The sequence below is a fragment of the Siniperca chuatsi genome, linkage group LG20 (assembly GCF_020085105.1).
Source record: "Siniperca chuatsi isolate FFG_IHB_CAS linkage group LG20, ASM2008510v1, whole genome shotgun sequence".
NCBI classification, from domain to species: domain Eukaryota; kingdom Metazoa; phylum Chordata; class Actinopteri; order Centrarchiformes; family Sinipercidae; genus Siniperca; species Siniperca chuatsi.
Window position 1 is genome coordinate 25439791 of NC_058061.1, and position 19818 is coordinate 25459608.

Genomic DNA, 19818 nt, shown 5'->3' on the forward strand with positions numbered 1-19818 from the left:
CACCCTTCACATCAAAGCAAGTGGTTTGATTGGCTACATGTCCATATCAAGATGACAGCAGATACAGGCAACAGTAGTAGGCAGCTAGCAAGTATAACATTTTAAAGCGATCTTATCGATACCTCCAAGTAGATAATACAAATAGGCTAAGTTATATAACTATTAAACAGAAATAGCTAAATTAGAGATAATTACCATGCAAAGCAAAGAGCATTCCCTAAATAACCACGTTGCACAGTGGCTATTAATAACCTGATGCACCTGATAAGACTTATTATTCCCAAAAAGAGACTTGAGACTTGACTCTTGACCAAAGACTTGAAACTTGACTTGGACTTGCATGAAATGACTTGAAGATCTCTGGCCCGCACACACTAAACATATTACAACACAAAGTAACTTGTACTTTGAGTAGCTTATTGACCAAGTACTTTTATACTTTTACTTGAGTCATTTTTTATGGGAGTAATTTTACTTTTACTTGAGTGAAGATTTTCAGTACTCTACTCACCACATGCGGCACACATACAACAAACCTCTTGCTAATCTTTAAAGTGCGCCAACTTATGCCACTTTCAAATCTAAATCAAAGTCTCTCATTTTCCTGTGCCTTTGATTAATTTTCTCTGCCACACTTTTATTTCCTTTATTAAATTATGGGCTCTTTATCAAACCGTATTCCTCTATTAATTTTGTTTCTTTTTATTTGACTGTTTTAGTTTCCATCTTCAACGCCCCTGGTGCCTCATTTGTTTTATTTTGTGCCCTCTGAGACAGCTCCGTAAGTACAAGTATCATATTTGGTATGCAAAGCATGAACCATTAAATGCATTGAGGGGACTTAATTGGCTATCTTGGAAAGAAAAACGTTCACATCCGGAACATTGCAGTCGTCAGTATTTAGAAACTTTCCCTTACAAATAACATTCAAATTACCTAATGGGAGTGTTGGAGAAACATATGGTTAACAAGCATTTTGATGGCTATTTATTAATGTTCTCATTTTATATAGGTGCAGTACTAGACCAATACACGATTAATAATGACATGAGAAACATGATGGTGGTTCATCCATAGTAACAAGACTTTCATTACAGGGGAAAACCCATAAATCAATGGAATGCTTTTAAGCATAAAGTTAATCAAAATTCGAGTTACTAAATATCAGTATTCAAAATATCAGCTACCAATAGCTTCAATCTCAAAATACTTGCAGCCTCATTTAGTCTTGATAAACCTCTATCATCACCTAATAAAGTGCAGGAACTACAGTGAAGTATAGACAAAGGTTTCGGCTTCAAATGGATGTGAATTATCTTGACACTTAAGGATCTTAGGTTGTAATTTCAAGTCTAGTGACCTCATACATCCCAACCCCAGCAACACACCACACTCTGAATACTGTATGTTATCATATAAATAGAATGATAGACTAATCCAGATCAATCACTAAATCATCCACACAAAAATCACAAGACATTTATTTTAGAAATCACATTTAACTGCTATAAAAACCCATGTAATCAAAATGTAAGCAAAATGGTAAAAGCACACATGAAAAAATAAAATGACAAATATCCATCTGAAAAAATGTCAAGATATAAAACAGCAAAAGACTGCATCCAGAGTTTAATTTGGACTTTCTTCATAAAATATAATTTGTAAAAACAACAGATAACATTTTGTTAATCAGTTTACTGCTCTCTGCATCTGCACTGGAGAGGGGTGGTCATCTGGTTTGACAGATACAATATACAGATAGGCATACAGGAGAACAAGAATGAGTACAACAGAATGGGGCTGGACAGCGAAAAAACTGATAAATGATGATTTTGTTAAAAAAAGAGAAAAAAAGGGTAAAGCCCTACAGGCTGACGTGTTCATTACACCCCACAAAATGAAGGAGTTGGACTCAATAAACAACTCACTGAGATTTTCATAGAACTTCACTAGTAGTGGGGGTAAAAACGTGTATTTTGCCCTGAGGCTAGATTAAAGGTTATAGAGTCGTTCATCCCCTCATTAGTGTGCTAAATTTATCTAAAGATCTAAAAATGCAATATTCGTCTTCTGGGGACCACGAATATCCACAACAATTGTCATGGATGTCGGGCCAGTAGGTTTTAGCCATGTTATCGGCATGCCTCTAGGGATGGCAATGTCTGTCTGTTGGTCGGTCTACAACTTTGGTCCAGACTAAAATATCTCAATAACTATTAGACGGATTGCCATGAAATCAGACATTCATGGTTCCTAGATTATGTATCCTAATGACTTTGGTGATCCTCTGACTTTTCCTCTAGTACCACCATGAGGTGTGGTTTTGAGTGAACACACATTCATGTCCCCCTTATAGCGACTAAGCCTAAACTTAAAGCCACTGAGAGGCTACATACTGTATATATAAGCATTATATCGCTTAACATCAGCATGTTATAATTGTCATTGTGAGCATGTCAGCATGGTGATGTTAGCATTTGGCTCAAAGCACAGCCACTAGCATGGCTGTAGACTCTTAGTCTTGATAAGCTAAGGACCGGATCGATGGATGGACAGACTGACAGATCAGCGAAGAAAATTGCAAACTTCAGTAAATTTAATCTAGCCTTCTAAGGATAATTTATGACAACTTGGTATTTTGTTTTGGTTTGCCCTAACCAATCAGTAACAAGTGACATATCTGTCTAGCGGATGTCATTTTCAGTCGACACAGAAGCTGTGGTAGTGGTTGCTATGTTTTTTCACAACAATCAAAGAAATATGTTGCTTTAGAGTTGTTATTTCCGGAAGTGGATGTGCAACAGCGTGTACAGCTGTGTTCATCTCATCCATGCTTGTTGATATTTCCAGGACCCTATTCACAAAACAGCTGTGAGTAGGGACCTGGAACCTGAAACATCTGTCAATAAGCACAACACCTGAGCTACTTGAATCACTGAACAAATCAAAGATTGGGGTGGTGATAGAGAGGTCTGGAGGTAGGTTAGCCAAACTTATTTGGAAGAGAAAACTAAGTGAACAGTAAAATTATAACCCAAACTGTCCATTGTTTACAGAGCTAATTCCTGTTTAAGCTTTGACAGTGAGGGATTTCAGGCATTTCAGATGTGCTCACTTTTACTTTTATCTCCAGATAAAGTGGTTTAGATAATCTAGATAAACTTTTCTCTTGTTTCCAACCTCTCTGATCATATGACTGCTCGTGATTCTTGACCTGTCGGTCTTTATAGAGATGTCATCGTGTTCCCAGATCTCAGCTATTACTTTAGTGAATAAAATGTTATCATAACAGATAGAAATGATTAGAATTTTCCTTTAAATTTTCAATATGGGCTGACCTACCAACCAACACTGCCATCCTTACTGGGGCAAAATGATATGAAACCAGATTAAATTACTTGTTAAGATGAGTACTTCTTACTTTATTACTGTTACACTCCTGGAGCGCCTCTCTGTGGTTTTCCTGTCTTTTCTAAACTTTTCAAGTCCAGACAATCATGATTTTTTAAAATCCTTCAGACTGTCCTGACCTGTGCAGGAACCCAGTGAGGGCTCAGAGGTTACGGCTGAGGGGATGAGGTCTCTGGGTCATTTCTTGGAACTGCTGTGTCCCAGAGGGGAGCCCTGAACGTAGGTGAGGATGGCGCTCTGCAGGTAGCTGGCTCTGTGGGCCTCATCCTCCCTCATCCTCAGGATCTCTGCCTCTTTCAGCCGCAGCTTCTCCAGTATGGAAGACATCTCACTCTCTTTGTCGAGGAGCGCCTCTCTGTGGTTACTGCTCAGTACTACAGGACAGCAAGCCAGGCAGAAAGGTATGAAAGACAGCAGCATAGAAAATATTTCAGATTTCAAACATGATACATTTGAAATCTACAATGTCAGACCTGGTTACAGGACAAAATATTACATTCTGCACAAATTAGTTGAGTATCTTTTTTCTTAAAAAAGTGAAAAACAATTGGGTGTTCAAATTACTGGTTGACCTGGGTAATTCTACTTTGTAGGTAGGTAGTTACACATGTAAAATGTGTTGGTCTATATCTAGCACCTCATGCTACTGGTATCAATACATTTCTTAAGAAAAATGTATTTGCACTGAAATACATGACACAAACACAGACACAATAAGAAACTAATTGACTTGTTGAAACTTACTTACTGCAAAAGGGGGAAAAAAGATTTGTATAAAGTGATAAGAAAAGAAAGAAACAGTGAGGGTGCACCTTTAATCTCTCTCTCCAGAGCACTGATCTTCTCTTTGAGTCCTCCCTGTGCCGTCCTCTCTGCCTGTAAATGTCCAATCTGCTCCTGCAGCTCTACCCTCACCCGGCTCACCTCAGCCACCTTCTCCTGGTCCTTACCCGACAGCTCCTGCAACAAGACACCACAGCATTTTGATGACAACAAACAAACACTGTTCATTTATCACTTCTGGAGGCTTGTCAGGTGGGAGAGACCACTGTACAGGAGAGTATCAGTTGGGGTTTATCCCATCATGCATTAGACAAGAGATGTGGTACACCTTAGACAGTTGGCAGTCTATCATAGAGTTGCAAAGTGGAAGGAGTTATTTTGGGTGTCCAGCATAAAAGTCTGCAAATAAAAGTCCCATTCATTTTCTCATTGACAATGTTAGGTGACTGACAGTTCTCTCTCTTCAAGTCTTGGATGGACATGAAGTACTCCTGGTTAAATCATCAGTGCAAAAGATGAACAACTAAAAAGTCGAAGGTACAAGTCTGTGGACATAAGGCCGAGGTGCATTTGAGTAAGAAACATCCAATCAATGAGCTTCAAATTCTGTTGTATGAGCCAATAACAATAAGTAGAGTTGTTAGATCTGCATTGCGGTCATGCAGAGTTGTGCCTGCCCGATCCAGCCAGTGTGCCCATGTCCACAACATAGATGAGCAGTGTGTCTCACTCGTAGCCCTTTTCTCTACTCCACTATCTTTACACACTGGGTCTATTTTTGCTGGAACAGCTTGGTTCTCTGAAGAGAGAAATTCACTTGTTAATATATATAAATGACTATTTTTATTAACAACTTTTATGGATTTAATATTTAATGATGCCTTTCATTTGACTTTGCGGTGACTGTGGTAGAGCAGGTCGTCCACCAATCAGAAGGTCGGCGGTTCGATCCCGGCTTCCCCCAGCCCACATGTCGAAGTGTCCTTGGACAAGACACTGAACCCCAAAGTGCTCCTGAGGGCGTGCCTTCGGTGTGTGAACGATTACTTACGTTGATGAACAGTTCTGCCATCGCTGTGAATGTGTGTGAATGGGGTGAATGTGATATGTAGTTGCAGCACTTTGAGTAGTCAGAAAGACTAGAAAGGCGCTATATACCTGACAGTCCATTTGTCTATATAGACATACAGCAAAACTAGTTTTGTTTGTTTCTTTCACCTCTCCTATGTGAAACAGGTCTTTACTAGTCTCATTTTGCCTGCCCAATATATCAGCTGATTTTAGCACATTGCAGATATATTGGCACGTCAGCCAATAATCAATTTACTTCAAAGAAACTGAAGTACATATATGCCGAAGATATGTTTTGAAAGTATTTCAATTGTAAAAAAACAAAAAGAAATTTTAGCCTGCAATAACTTTTTACAGCAGAAACGAGTTGTGAACTCAGCATTGGACATATCTTCACCTTTTAAGTTGATATGTTGAACTTGTTAGCAAATAGCTGCTTGTTTCCACAACCAGCAGTTACAGAGCAACATGATCATTCATTTGGAGTGGTGTTGGTGTCACCTGATGAATGTAAATCCAATATTCTGTTAGCTCTGTGTTTGGTCTCCACCACCTCCTGAGGGAAATATCTGGCTCTTTAACTGCTAAATGCTCCACTATGTTCACCAGCTGCTCTCTGACTGCGTCTGTCTGCGGTTTGCTGCTGGGCAGGTCCTGTGGGTTTTTACAGCCTTTTCTCAATCTACACAACAGCACGACGTCTCTGCTTCAGCATCTCAGCAGAAAGCTTAACGTTAGTCTCTGCATCCAGTCCGCAGAGGGACCCGACACAAGGTACATGTAGCAAAGAATGTAGGCTACGTTCATTATGGCTCTATGTAATGGCTAGTTAACGTAAATCAATATGGTGGTTAGTTATGATGTCTCTAAGTTAGCTAGGTTTTGTTCAAGATATAAACCACAGAAACTAAAATGCTGCAGTCAGTCTGTGAAAGCCGGAGCTTCATTCATGTTATTTATTATTATGATAGTCACAGTTCCTGTCCACTCGTTTCTGCCTCCTACAGATGCCACGAAGAAGACAGTGAAGGCTCACGTTATGCCTGAGCTGTAGTTTGGTTGAAACTTGTAGTTCTCAAACTTAAGTATATAAACCTTTTTTAAAGCAAAAGCTATTTGTTTTTGTATTTCAGATTTTTAAAAAAAGTAATATGGCATTTAAATACACTAAATGGGTTTAGTTTTGACAGATAATATTATTGTATGCAATCCGATTAATCAATGGAATAATCGGTAGAATACTCGATTACTAAAATAATCAATAGCTGCAGCCCTAATTTGAACCGTGACACAGAGTTGATGGAGCCATAGTGCAACTGGGAAACAACACAGCCACATCCAGTGGACATGAGGGCTTCCTCTGGACAGCAACAGCAACTGATGCTCATTGGTACTGCAGCAATCAGAACCAGCTGCCATACTGAACAGACAGGACTCCTGAGAGACAAAGTTGAAACAATTCAAACAAACCAGAACACCCATGTTTCTACAGTATGTTGAAAAACATCAAGGAAATCATTAAAAGAAAAAAAGAGAATGTACAGACAGGAAAAATACTTCCAGAACCTGCAGAACCTCCTAACTAAATGCACACATCAGATTTTTTATAGTGATTTGCACATCATTCATAATGCAACATCACTATTTAATTCATAATGTGAGTCTATGGTGTGAACAAGAGTCACATATGGAATATAATGATGCCTACACATAGTGAACCTAAAATGATGTATGTGTAGCAGGCAGCTGGTGGGTCCCGACCTGCTGGAGCTCCTCTATCCTGCGCCGCAGTGCGTCAGTCTCGATGCTCTGATGGCTGTTCTTGGCCTGCAGCTCAGAGATGGTCTGTTTCTGCTGGGAGCAGTGGAGCTGGACCTCCTGCAGGGTGAAACGCAACAAGCGAAGCTTCTCCTCCAAGGACGAGACATGCTCCTGCTGCTCAGAGGAAACAAAGGTGGATGTAAGGATTATGGAGAACAACTGACTTTATTTCATCAGGATAATCCACTCAGCTGCTTTCCCGGGAATCCCAGAGAGTCATTAAAAACAAACAATAAAATTTGGGGGAGAAAAGTGTGCTGAGAGTGTATGAGGCATGGTCTGAAATACCTACAAATTCATTTTAATAAGTCATAATTACAGTCAGAATATTTTTTACCTATTACCTTTTCCTTTTTCCAGATTCTTTCATGATAACCATAATGTCATTGTAGGACTTTTATCTAATCATAACAAGGACTGGGTATCAAACCTTAATACTGTTTTGGTGCCATCCAAAAGGTGTCTGTAGTACAGAGTATTGAAAACTGTCAGTTATTGTAAGCGGTGGTGAGTGTCTGGTCAGATTTGTAGTCTTGTTTACTTATTTTTTCATCAGATAGTTCCTGATTTAAATACAAATATTGCTAATTTAACACTACTTATTTTAGATAATGTTCTTGTATATGTATAATAAATAAAATAATAAAATGTATTTAACATTTATCTGTTATTAAATGAAAAAGGGGTTTGTAAAAAAAAAACAAAAAAAACAACAAATAATGCATATTGTATTCAGACAAAGATTGTTTGTGAGTGAAAAGACACTGTATCACTGTATAATCGCCAAAGTTTTTTAAGTTCAACAGGGACCAACAGAGTCTTGACTCGTCTCTGGAGAAATTATCGAGCAGATCACCTCACATCAGTTTAAAAATCTCCCACTTAAAAACTTCGATTCATATGACATTAACGTTTAAATTTGATCAGCTTCATAGTTGTCCATAGTATTTGGAGTCAGTAGCTGGTGAAGTACAGTAGGCTACAGCTGTTCATTGAATGTCTCACATACATTTAATGTACATTTCATAAATGCTCATCTAATTTTGTGTTTCTGCCTTCTCAGCCAACAAAAGCTGACAGGACATCTTTGGGTAGGAGTTATTTTAGCCTTTAGTTACTTGCAAATGTGGAAAGGTAAACCTAATAACATTCAATAAGGGATTCAGATTCGATAAGTGGATTCGATACTGGATTTGAATTCGCTAAAATGCTATGGAACCCCATCCCTTCTTGTGGTTCTTGTGTCAGGTGGAACATGGAAAGGTGTTGCAGCACTTATTCTCAAAGGCTTCTCTTTTATCTACTACGGTTTGGACTGTATCTCATTTGTATGTCACTTTGGACAAAAGCATCTGCCAATGAACATACGTACATGTAGTAACATCTTAATAACTGATCAAAGATGCAGATTTTTTAACCCACCTCCTCCAGACGCACTTGAGCTCGCACTCTTCCCAGTTCCTCCTCTGCCTCGGCCCTCTCTGTCACACACGCTGCTTTAGCTTTACTCAGTTCCTACAACAGATGGACATTATAACATGACATTACATTAAGAGCACAGGTAGACTGGATATTTCAGCAGTGCTTCTCACAATGTGCTGAAGGTGTCCCTGAAGATCCAAACCAAAATAAGGAATAATAATTTATTTAACTGCAATTTCATTCTGTAGAAATTAGTTGTATAATTCAACTCTCCAGCACTAAGGTGTTCCCATGTTCAACATTAACCCCCAGCTTGACCTGAGAAGTAGGAAATTCCCAGCATGGAAAGAGAAGCCAACTTGTGGATGTGAATAATTGAATTGTCAGGATAAATAGAGTTAGGGAAAGTAATAACTTCCCTGCTTCAATAAATACAGCCTCCACTCAGTCTTTGGCATTGAACTCCAGCTGCTTGTAGTGAATTTATGTAAAGGTGGAATTCCGTGGGTGCCTCTGATGCTGGAATTGGTTTATAATTGGTTTTTAATTCAGTGTCTGATTTCACATACAGATAGCACTGATAACAACAGACAGATGTGTCGTACATTATCAGGACATATCCTGCAATCTGGGTGGGGAAAGTGAAAAAGCAGTGCTTCTCCCTCCCTTATTACCACCACTGAAGTGCCCTTAAGCAAGGCCCTTAACCTCAACCACTCCAGTGGAGCTGCTCAGTGGCCAGCAGATCAGACTGTGGTTGTACTGGACAGCTTCCAGGTGTGAATGTGTAACTGTGTGAATGTTTATCAGGGCGTTCCTGAGAAAGAGAGCACTGCTCTCAGTGAAACTCCCCCCTGAATAGGTGAATTAAAAAAAATCCCAGTTACTGTATTTACATTTTTTCATTCACTTCGATAGAGAGCGGTGATCATGGCAAGCACGTTTGTCTTTTTTTGTCTTTTTCAGATTTGTGATCTTTGTTAATGTGTGAAAAGCAGCAGATTACAGGGTCTTTCTGAACGTTGTCTTCACTATCTATCATTTTTGAGGAAACAGCTACATCAGCTACAACAGCTACTGTGGTTACGTGCATAGGCTCAGCTGCTACACCATAACCACTTAATAAATAACTACAATTTGTTATTAGCAATTACTTTGTTGATTAAATGTAAGTGTAACACTGATTGCGTTTTTATATTTTAAACATGGAGAGTCTAAACACCGACCTCTTCCACTTGTATCCGCTGTCCCTCCAGTTTGAAGATGCGTTCCTGCAGGGCTCTCTCACTCTCTTCTAGATGTCGATTCACATGCTCCACCTGTACAGATATTTTAACTTTAGGCATTTTATCTTTTTCTATCTCTACTACATCTATTAGAATATTGAGTTTTAGTAAACCATACAGAAAAGGGAAATAAACAATAAACTGTCCAAAGTTAACTAAATCCACCAGCTAGCACCTCTAAAGCTCACTAGCTCAACAAGCTACGTCTGAGCGTAAAAAAAAGTGTAAAAATGACGTTCTGGTTTTACAGGGGGGTTATGAGGTGGACTATTTCATGGCCGGGTGCGGTAACTTCCTGGAGTCCCCACTGTTTGCCTGGCAACCCCACAGTGACAAAAAAGACTTCAGACTTGCTGGAGTGTCAAACAATTCCTTTAAACTTGCAATAAATGATTTTTTGGCAACTTGGGGGCACATGAAAACAAGTTGTGAATCATCTTTTTAAGGAGTACTCCAGTGATTTAGCATTACACTCCTGTAACAGACTCAAAATCATTGAGTCTTTTTTAATCCATGCATTCTTCTTCTTCTTCAAAACCTGGGGCCAGATGCATAAAACTCTGTGTAGAGTTACGATATGCATACACATTATTTTCATCAGATTTATAAAGCTGTACGTACGCCTGATTCTGTGAATCTCAATCATTGTGGACCTGGACACATGTGCATGAGCCTCATTTCCACTCCCACAATTAGTCCATAAATGGATGTAGAAACACCCTTAAATAACCGTTTGCTTATAGATACTTCTGCCTGCTCCACCACTCATTAGACCTTTCAATGAGAAGACGGCAAAGTAGCAGTGCAATGCAGCACCAGAACAGCTGTCATGCGCAAACACAAATATTACACGCGGCTGTGGCTATTTCTAGCTGATATACCACTAATTCATTACATCTACCTGTAAACCATCATTGGTGGTGATCTCTCAGTCATCATTATTAAACGTCAGAAGGATGATCAATTATTCATTTATAGAGGAGTTCATATTGAAACAGACTACAAAGTGCCTCACAATTCCGGATAAAATTAAAAGATCATCAAAAGAGAAATGACGGCACGAATGTAAGTAAAAAGAATGATACAATTCTTCACTCCTTAATATTTTAAAATGAAGTTCATAAATTTTACATAACGCTGTGTCCACTGCAAACAAATAACACAATATATATACACACATACACACACACATACACATATATATATATACACACATACACACATATATACACACATACACACATATATACACACATACACACATATATACACACATACACACATATATATATATATATATATATATATATATATATATATATATATATATATATATATATATATATATATATATATATATATATACACATATATATATATTTGCATGTTTGTCACACTTAAATGTTTCAGATCATCAAAGAAATTTAAATATTAGTCAAAGATTACACAAGTAAACACAAAGTGCAGTTTTTAAATGAAGGTTGTTATTATTAAGGGACAAACCTACATGGCCCTGTGTGAAATAGTAATTGCCCCACCTGTTAAAACATAACTTAACTGTGGTTTATCACACCTGAGTTGAATTTCTTTAGCCACACCCAGGCCTGATTACTGCCACACCTGTTCTCAATCAAGAAATCACTTAAATAGCACTCTGACAAAGTGAAGTAGACCAAAAGCTCTTCAGAAGCTAGACATCATGCCGAGATCCAAAGAAATTCAGGAACAAATGAGAAAGAAAGTAATTGAGATCTATCAGTCTGGAAAAGGTTATAAAGCCGTTGTAAGACTCCTTCCCGAGGGTATATACATACATACATATATATACACACACACACATATATATATACATATACACACATATATACATATATACACACATATATATACGTATATATACATATATACGTATATATATACACATACATATACATATATGTATGTGTATATATATATATATACCCACACACACAAACTTGTATATATGTAAGAAAAGTTTCCCTGAGAGCACCTCCTTCTGGCGGAGACTGTCCATATCCTCAAGAGCTTGCTTGTACCTTCGCTTCTCTATTTCCAGGCGATCTGTGAAGAGGTGAGGTAGAAATAAATAAATCTCTACTGGGTTTCATGTGAGAAAAATTACATTCTCTTTCTGTATCTGTAATTAAAAATATTTGCGTGTGTTCTATGAGTGTGTGTTACCTTCTGCCTGTGCTAGTCGCAGCTTAAGCTCTGCTGTGCTGTTGGTCAGCCCCTGCTTCAGCTCAAAGATCTGCTGCTGCTGAGACTTACATCTGCACTCCATCTCCTCCATCTAACACACACACACAGAAATTAGGCTCACATGCTAATAGTGCTCATAATGCAACTTTGGTCTGTGTGTGTGTTGCTCAGCATTGGCATATACTATTTTGGTGCAAATACTGTTACATAAATTCAGACTGAACAAATGTTACTCTTACTTTATTCCTGAGTTGGACATTGGTTTCTGTCAGGTTTTGGATCTCTCTGAGGAGTCTGCCCTCTCTGAGTGCACTGTCCTATAGAATGTAGACATATGAGGTACAGGTACATTTGTGACAGCAACAGCTCAACAAGCATAAATGATTTTGATTTTGTTAACTTGTCATAATGTGCTATTGTTTAGTAGAATTCTGTTCTGACTGAGATGATTGTAGTTGGAAACAACACCAGTTATTGGAGTTTTTGGAACACTGAACTTGACTTCGATTTGATTCGACATGCTTTTGCCATGGCTGTATACTGTTAACAAAGATGTTTTGGTATCACATGGTTGATTTCAGCCATACTGCCAAGGTCCATATGTGAATTGAATAACTAACAAATGAAGTGATTTTATTTGAAGATGTGAAATCAGGGTTCAAAACCCTAGGGAGCTACGGGGAGCTCAGCTCCCCTGAAAGAGATATGAGCTCCCAGAAAGCCTCATTTGAGAAATTAAGGTGGAGCTCTAAAATATGAAATTTTTGGTGCCACTGTTTTTTTCTGTATAAATTTATATTTTCCTATATACAGTGGTGTGAAAAAGCGTTTGCCCCCTTCCTGATTTCTTATTTTTTTGCATGTTTGTCACACTTAAATGTTTCAGATCATCAAACAAATTTAAATATTAGTCAAAGATAACACAAGTAAACACAAAATGCAGTTTATAAATGAAGGTTGTTATTATTAAGGGAAAACAGAATCCAAACCTACATGGCCATGTGTGAAAAAGTGATTGCCCCTTAAACCTAATAACTGGTTGGGCCACCCTTAGCAGCAACAACTGCAATCAAGCGTTTGTGATAACTTGCAATGAGTCTTTTACAGCGCTGTGGAGGAATTTTTGCCCACTCATCTTTGCAGAATTGTTGTAATTCAGCCACATTGGAGGGTTTTCGAGCATGAACTGCCTTTTTTAAGGTCATGCTACAGCATCTCAATAGGATTCAGGTCAGGACTTTGACTAGGCCACTCCAAAGTCTTCAACGTGGCTGAATTCTGAATTCTGCAAAGGTGAGTGAGCAAAAGTTCCTCCACAGCGCTGTGAAAGACTCATTGCAAGTTATCGCAAACGCTTGATTGCAGTTGTTGCTGCTAAGGGTGGCCCAACCAGTTATTAGGTTTAGGGGGCAATCACTTTTTCACACATGGCCATGTAGGTTTGGATTTTGTTTTCCCTTAATAATAACAACCTTAATTTAAAAACTGCATTTTGTGTTTACTTGTGTTATCTTTGACTAATATTTAAATTTGTTTGATGATCTGAAACATTTAGGTGTGACAAACATGCAAAAAAATAAGAAATCAGGAAGGGGGCAAACACTTTTGCACACCACCGTATTTAGGTTCCTGAAATAAACAATAGCCGAATAGTAAAGCACTTGTCAATTTGCACATAACTATTTCCAATAATTTGGGCCTAATAAACACAATGCTGTCTATTCCTGCTGTGGCGACCATGTGTGGGGGTGCATGTTCATAATTGTCATGGGATGCAACCTCGGTTTGGTCCGTTTAACAAACTAACGCAAACATTGTAACGATGAATAATGTTTCTGTTTCTTTAATATTCCAGGCTTAATATTCTCTGTATGAACTGAAACATATTGATAGTATATTTCTGCATGTAGGCGGGCACATTTATGTATGCGCGTGCATGTGTAAAGTACCCTCCCACCTCCAAATAAGAGTAATAAAAAGAAAAAGAAATAGAGTTCCCCCGAAAGCCACGGTATAAGCCAAATGCTTGCTCATGGTGGGATTTGTTGGGTCTTTGTAATTAATATTATAAAGAATACAGTCTAGACCTGCTCTATAGGAAAAGTGCAATGAGATAACTTCTGTTATGAATTGGTGCTATATAAATAAAATTGAATTGAATTGAACTGAATTCGAAACAATAATTTGTGAAATAATTGACGAAATTATTAAAACTCAACTCATTATGAAATGTTATTTCATCATTCATATTTTCAGTATTTTATAGTTAATATCATTTATTTCAAAATGCCCCTTTTCACAAATCTGTTTTATTTCATAATGTCATTTTTCACAGTAACACTGTTATTTATGCCACTTTATTTCATAATGTCACTTTTCATTTCAGCCAATCACAAGCCCATGAATTGCCTCTTAAGCTAGAAAGCTCAACAACTGCTCTGCTACCAGACTCCTGTTAGCTAGAGCAACAATAATGTCAAAGTAATTCTGAATCTATCTGAACTATCTAGCTGCTGCTGCTGTGAAAAAAACACAGTGCAGACTTAACAAGGCAGCACATGCTGCTTAAGTCAGAGTTACCTCGGCTGCATTTTGAATCTCAGAGACACAACTCTGTGAGGAGCAAAAAAAATAAAAAAATAAAAATGACAGTCTCTGTGGTCACTCAAACCATAACACTCAATAACATTTCATTATAATAAGTTGAGTTTTTATAATTTCTTCAAATATTTCAAAAATTGTCATTTTATTCACCTTTATTTATTTCATAATATCTTTTTTTATTTATTCAATACTGAACACTGTGGCTTAGTGGTAGAGCGGGCTGTCCACCAATCGGAAGGTCGGCGGTTTGATCCTGGCTTCCCTCAGTCCTTGAAGTGTCCTTGGGCAAGACACTGAACCCCAAATTGCTCCCCAGGGCTGTTCCTTCAGTGTGTGAGTGTGTGTGAGTGAGTCAGAAGACTAGAAAGGCGTTAAACAAGTACAGTCCATTTCATAATAAACATTGTTCCTCCATTTTTATATCTATCTAAAGCAGTTGATATAGTTGATCATTCTTTATTATTACAAAGATTATCCTCTGCTGGCCTGGGAAGGAAAGTATGTCACTGGTTCAGCAGATCTACATCAGTGTGTGAAGGTAGGCATGACTAAATCTGAATTCCTATTGGTTACCAAGGATTTGCAGCAGGGATCCATTTTAGGCCCTGCCCTGTTCACCATTCAAGAGATTGTTTTTTCCATGTGTGATTGTAAAACTCATCTTTATGCAGACTATATTGTTTTATATTATGTTACTGATTATACCCAATTAGCTACTGGGAAAATGCAACTATCCTTTAATGCACTGCAAGATACACTTATCAATATTAAGTTAATAATAAACACAATTCATGCTATTCTCTAGATCTAAATATATAGATAACAATAATGATAATAGATATCTCCACTCTGACTGGGTTTTACTTGTTGGTAAACTATGATAGAAGCTTGGCCTGTTGCACAGAAGCAGCTTCCCCCTGAGCTGTAGAAAAAGAATTGTTGAAATTGATTAGAATTGGATTATAGTTTGTGTGTATTTTTTTGGTTTTGTTTATTTGTTACTTATAAAAGCTAAAATCAATAAGATATTAATCAAAAATAACAAGGACACCTACAAAAATATCTTCTAGTCTGACAAGATATCTATATCTGATCTATAAATTGATGATTCTTAAAGTTGTCCACTGCTTTATACTGTATGAAAAGCTTCTTCTTCAGTTCATTAAATCTCTGTAGTCTGCAGTCATCTGAATATGGCAGGACACCTCTGATGTGAGAAGTGCCTGTCAGAGCGCAGTGTTTACATTGATCAAATAACATACAAATGACACCAGGCTACTGCAAAATAACCACACACACCGCTACACACATAGACTGGTCAGTTATAACTCACCATTCTGCGGTTTATGCAGGAGATGTCAGATAACAGCAGCTCATCGATCTGATGAGTTATTGCATCCTTTCCAACTTTCTTTTTAGCATAAGTGGCGTTTCATATTTGACTTTTGAAATGCATAATGGCGCAAACGCTGCTGTATCTCATTTTATGATATGATGTAACCATTTAATCCTAGAATTTCACTAGTAACATGTTTCTATGTACATGCTTTTACTTTTTCCAAAAAACCTGACATGTAACACATCATTTGCTATGATGTGTGCATGTATTGCGGAAACTATTAAGGAGAAATATGCCTAATAAATGACAGCTGGAGTTAAGATGTATAGGGAACTTCCTTATAGAATCAACAGCCATTCTGGTACCCATCATCATAAGATCAACAAGCTTGTCTCTATTTGAGCTATGTAGGTTGAATATTTCCCCTCTTCATGATCATGTGACCTTGTTTTACCCTGTAAAAAAACAGCCAGTAGCAAAAGGTATTTTCTTTGCTGGTGTTGATTCAATCTATTAGCACATGTGAAAGCTTCCATGAGCTAGCTATAGGCTGAATCACATCTGAAAAATGTAAGCCAAGCTAACATCTGTTTGAATCTTGTTTCCTGTACAAATCACATTTGCGGTAAAGTGACTTGTTTTTGCAGTGTTGTCTCCTCCCATCTGTCTGTACCTCTTGCTCTTTCTTCCTCTGTTTGCTCTGCCGCTCCCTCTGTTCTTCTTTCTCAGCCTTTACTCTTGTCAGCAGCTCTCCCATGTTGTAGTTTTTCTGCTCAGAGAGGGCGAGGGCAGCCTCTGTCATCTGTAGTCTGCACAACATCACAACATCATGTGATCAGAGTTTCTGCATGTGCTTCTTACTATACTTTAAGGAATAATAGTGAGCAGCTCATTTGTGATTTGAAGGTGAAAAGAGTTCAAATGTACTTGGGATATGATAGACTTCAGTATGTACACAGGCACATAGGCCAGACAAAATAGTATTTTTTTTTGCTGAATGTCAGTATACTAGCAACCTTACTAGCAAGAGGGTCTTTGTCACCTTTGTGAGAGGATGTCATGTCAGGTAAGAAATAATTCTTTGGTGTCTTAATCAAACTGTACCAAAAATTATTTTTTGACTATTTTAAAAGTATTTGTCAGCAGTCCTAGTTACTCAGGTTCATTCAAATGAGGCAGCGCAAAGGGAATTGTTGGTATGTTGGTGGAAATTGGGGCTAAAGGTACGGTCACATTATATTTCCAGTATACAAATATTCACTCTGTCAACCATTCACCACTACTGAAACCTGAATGACAGACAAAGCGTGCGTCTCTTGTTTCGCTAGTTCACCTTTGAAACACTGCTGCTGCACTGTTTGGGAACGGAGAAGTGTATATTCTAGTTTGTTTCTTCACCTTTTTTAGTACATTATTACACTACCAGACTACAAACTGTAACCTCGCTCTCATACTCTTTATAGTTTGTGATTGCGCTGATCAATATTTATTATTACATGCATCAGAAACGTGATATCATGTCCTTTTTCGGGGCTGAGTGGCACGTCCGTCAGCTGCCATACTGGTGATTTTATCAACAAGAGCAAACTAAATACATTTTAAATACTTAAAATGTAAATAACCTATTTTAATTAATCACCCCCCAACCAGTAGATGAATTTAAATTGGCATAAAAATGTCGTTAAAGCAGGAACGTCAGTGCCTCTCTGCATCATTAAGACAACAATATGATTTCCTGAAGAAACATCTTTCCATTTGTTGAGCTATTGTTGTCATGCTTCCCTGTGATTGGCACAGCTATTTCAGAGCAATGAGACTAGTGATGTGACTGAGAGTGTATTTATTAATCACCACACCCTCCAATTTATATTCCACTTCACCCAGCCCTTTTGCACATGTCTGTCCTTGCTTGTGTTTGTTTGTTGTTGTGTTGTTTTTGTTTTGTTGAACCGTAATTTCCTCTGCTTTTATTGCTGCCCATGTCTGTGTTATGCTTATATCTGTCTCTGTTCTGCTTTTACTGTAATTGACATGCCTAATATCATGATTATTGTTTTAAACTTGTTTCTTGATCTTAGATTTACTTTAGACTGCCAACTTCACACCTGGCCAGGGATTACAGATGAGCTAGACTTTTGGATAATTCTGACATATTTACAGTAATGTTTATTATGCAATGTCCCCGAGAAATAAACTGAGTAATAATAATAATAATCCCATCTTCATGGGACTCCCTGCTAATTGATCATGGCATTCTTTTAGATAGACTGATGCACTGGGTGGGCATATCTGGCACTGCACTAGACTGGTTCTCATCATATCTGTCCAATAGGAAATTCTGTGTCAGCATTAATAACTTCATGTCATCCTTCTCCCATATCAAGTACGGTGTGCCTCAAGGTTTAATTCTGGGACCAATACTGTTCTCCTTATACATGCTTTCCTTGGGTGATGTCATCCGCAGACATGGGATTTCTTTTCACTGTTATGCGGATAACACAGTTGTACCTCCCTGTCAAGCCCACTGACCTTAGTACACTGAGTTCTCTGCAGGACTGCCTGTCTGACAAAAAAATTGGATGTCGATAAATTTTCTTCAGCTCAACTCAAATAAAACTGAAATCCTTGTTATTGGGCCCCAACACATCACTAAACAAATACTGCCATCTACTGGTACCCTGTCACAACATATCAAGCCTGTTGCAAGAAATCTTGGTAACATATCACTAAGTTTGTCCAATCATGTTTTTATCACCTCAGAAACATTGCAAAAATCCGATCTATTTTAAATCTTACTGATGCAGAAACTGTTGTACATGCTTTGGCTCTGGAACAACTTGCCCAAAGAAATGAGGTTGTCTGAGTCAGTGTCTTCTTTTAAGACTCTTTTCAAAACACATTTTTTATCGGAAAGCAGATCCTGATTTTACCTGAACTGGCTGTTTATTTTATTGCTTTTGTGTATTTTATTTCTTTATATTTCATCATTCACTGTGGTATTTTATTTATCTTGTTGTGAAGCACTTTGTTTTGATAAGTGCTCTATAAATAAAGTTTTTTTATTATTATTTTTATCATCATTATTATTAATTCAGAATGCAGTCAGTCTGGTGAGATTGCATTCAGTATTTATGCACCAAAAGTATGGAACAGCTGATCTGGGACCTGCACCGACACTTGGTTTATTTAAAAGCAACCTCAAGACCTTTTTATTCAGTTTAGCATTTTAATAAAGTAATCTACTTGTATGTTATTGTTCTTATGTATTTAAGTTTATTTTTGTTTTCAATGCTTGTGCTCTTCTCCTTATCTCCCCTCTGTTCTGTTGATTTATCCCTGAGCATCATGCTGCAGTTAGTCTTGGTATTCTCTCTTTATCTGGGTATGTTCAAGTCCGCAGCATTTTGGATCGGATCCACAGGTCTAGACAAAACGGGTTAACTGTCTCCTTTTTTTATTTATGCACACTGGGTTGGTAGGTTTTCCACAGATCAGTTTCGGATCCAGTCTAAAAATTTGGATTCATAAATATTATTATATATATAAGAATAACAGCACACAATAATGAAATCTCAGTTATTAATGTTTTCTAAAGCTTTTATGGTTTTGTGTACATCAGTAATGTTTGTAAATGCAGAAGTACAGCAGACTTTACTTGCTTCTTTTGCATTTCTTTTTTTTTTTACTTATGCATGCAAACCCAACCAATCTACAATTGTTTTGTTCAAATACATTTGAGGACCATTAGCAAGAAATTCAATCAGGACTGACTCTTTATATCAAAATCAAGTTCCAATACAAAAAAAAAAAAATCAGTCAAGTAAATGGTAAATGGCTGCATTTATATAGCGCTTCTAT

The 19818-nt window shown here is 37.6% G+C and overlaps 1 protein-coding gene across 5 annotated transcripts in view; it reads right to left on the minus strand.

The window, feature by feature from the left end:
* Positions 1 to 961: 961 nt before the first annotated feature.
* The window catches only part of lrrc45 (leucine rich repeat containing 45), a 45385-nt gene continuing 26528 nt past the window's right edge, over positions 962 to 19818 (minus strand). For all 5 annotated transcript variants that reach the window (XM_044178345.1, XM_044178347.1, XM_044178348.1 and 2 more), the window contains exons 10-18: positions 16634 to 16769; positions 12257 to 12334; positions 11997 to 12108; positions 11806 to 11876; positions 9735 to 9827; positions 8509 to 8601; positions 7027 to 7200; positions 4224 to 4371; positions 962 to 3785 (exon numbers count right to left, since the gene is read on the minus strand). In XM_044178345.1, the coding sequence (XP_044034280.1) occupies positions 3589 to 3785; positions 4224 to 4371; positions 7027 to 7200; positions 8509 to 8601; positions 9735 to 9827; positions 11806 to 11876; positions 11997 to 12108; positions 12257 to 12334; positions 16634 to 16769 (1102 nt within the window). In that variant the 3' untranslated portion in view covers positions 962 to 3588. The remainder of the gene's footprint in view (positions 3786 to 4223; positions 4372 to 7026; positions 7201 to 8508; positions 8602 to 9734; positions 9828 to 11805; positions 11877 to 11996; positions 12109 to 12256; positions 12335 to 16633; positions 16770 to 19818) is intronic.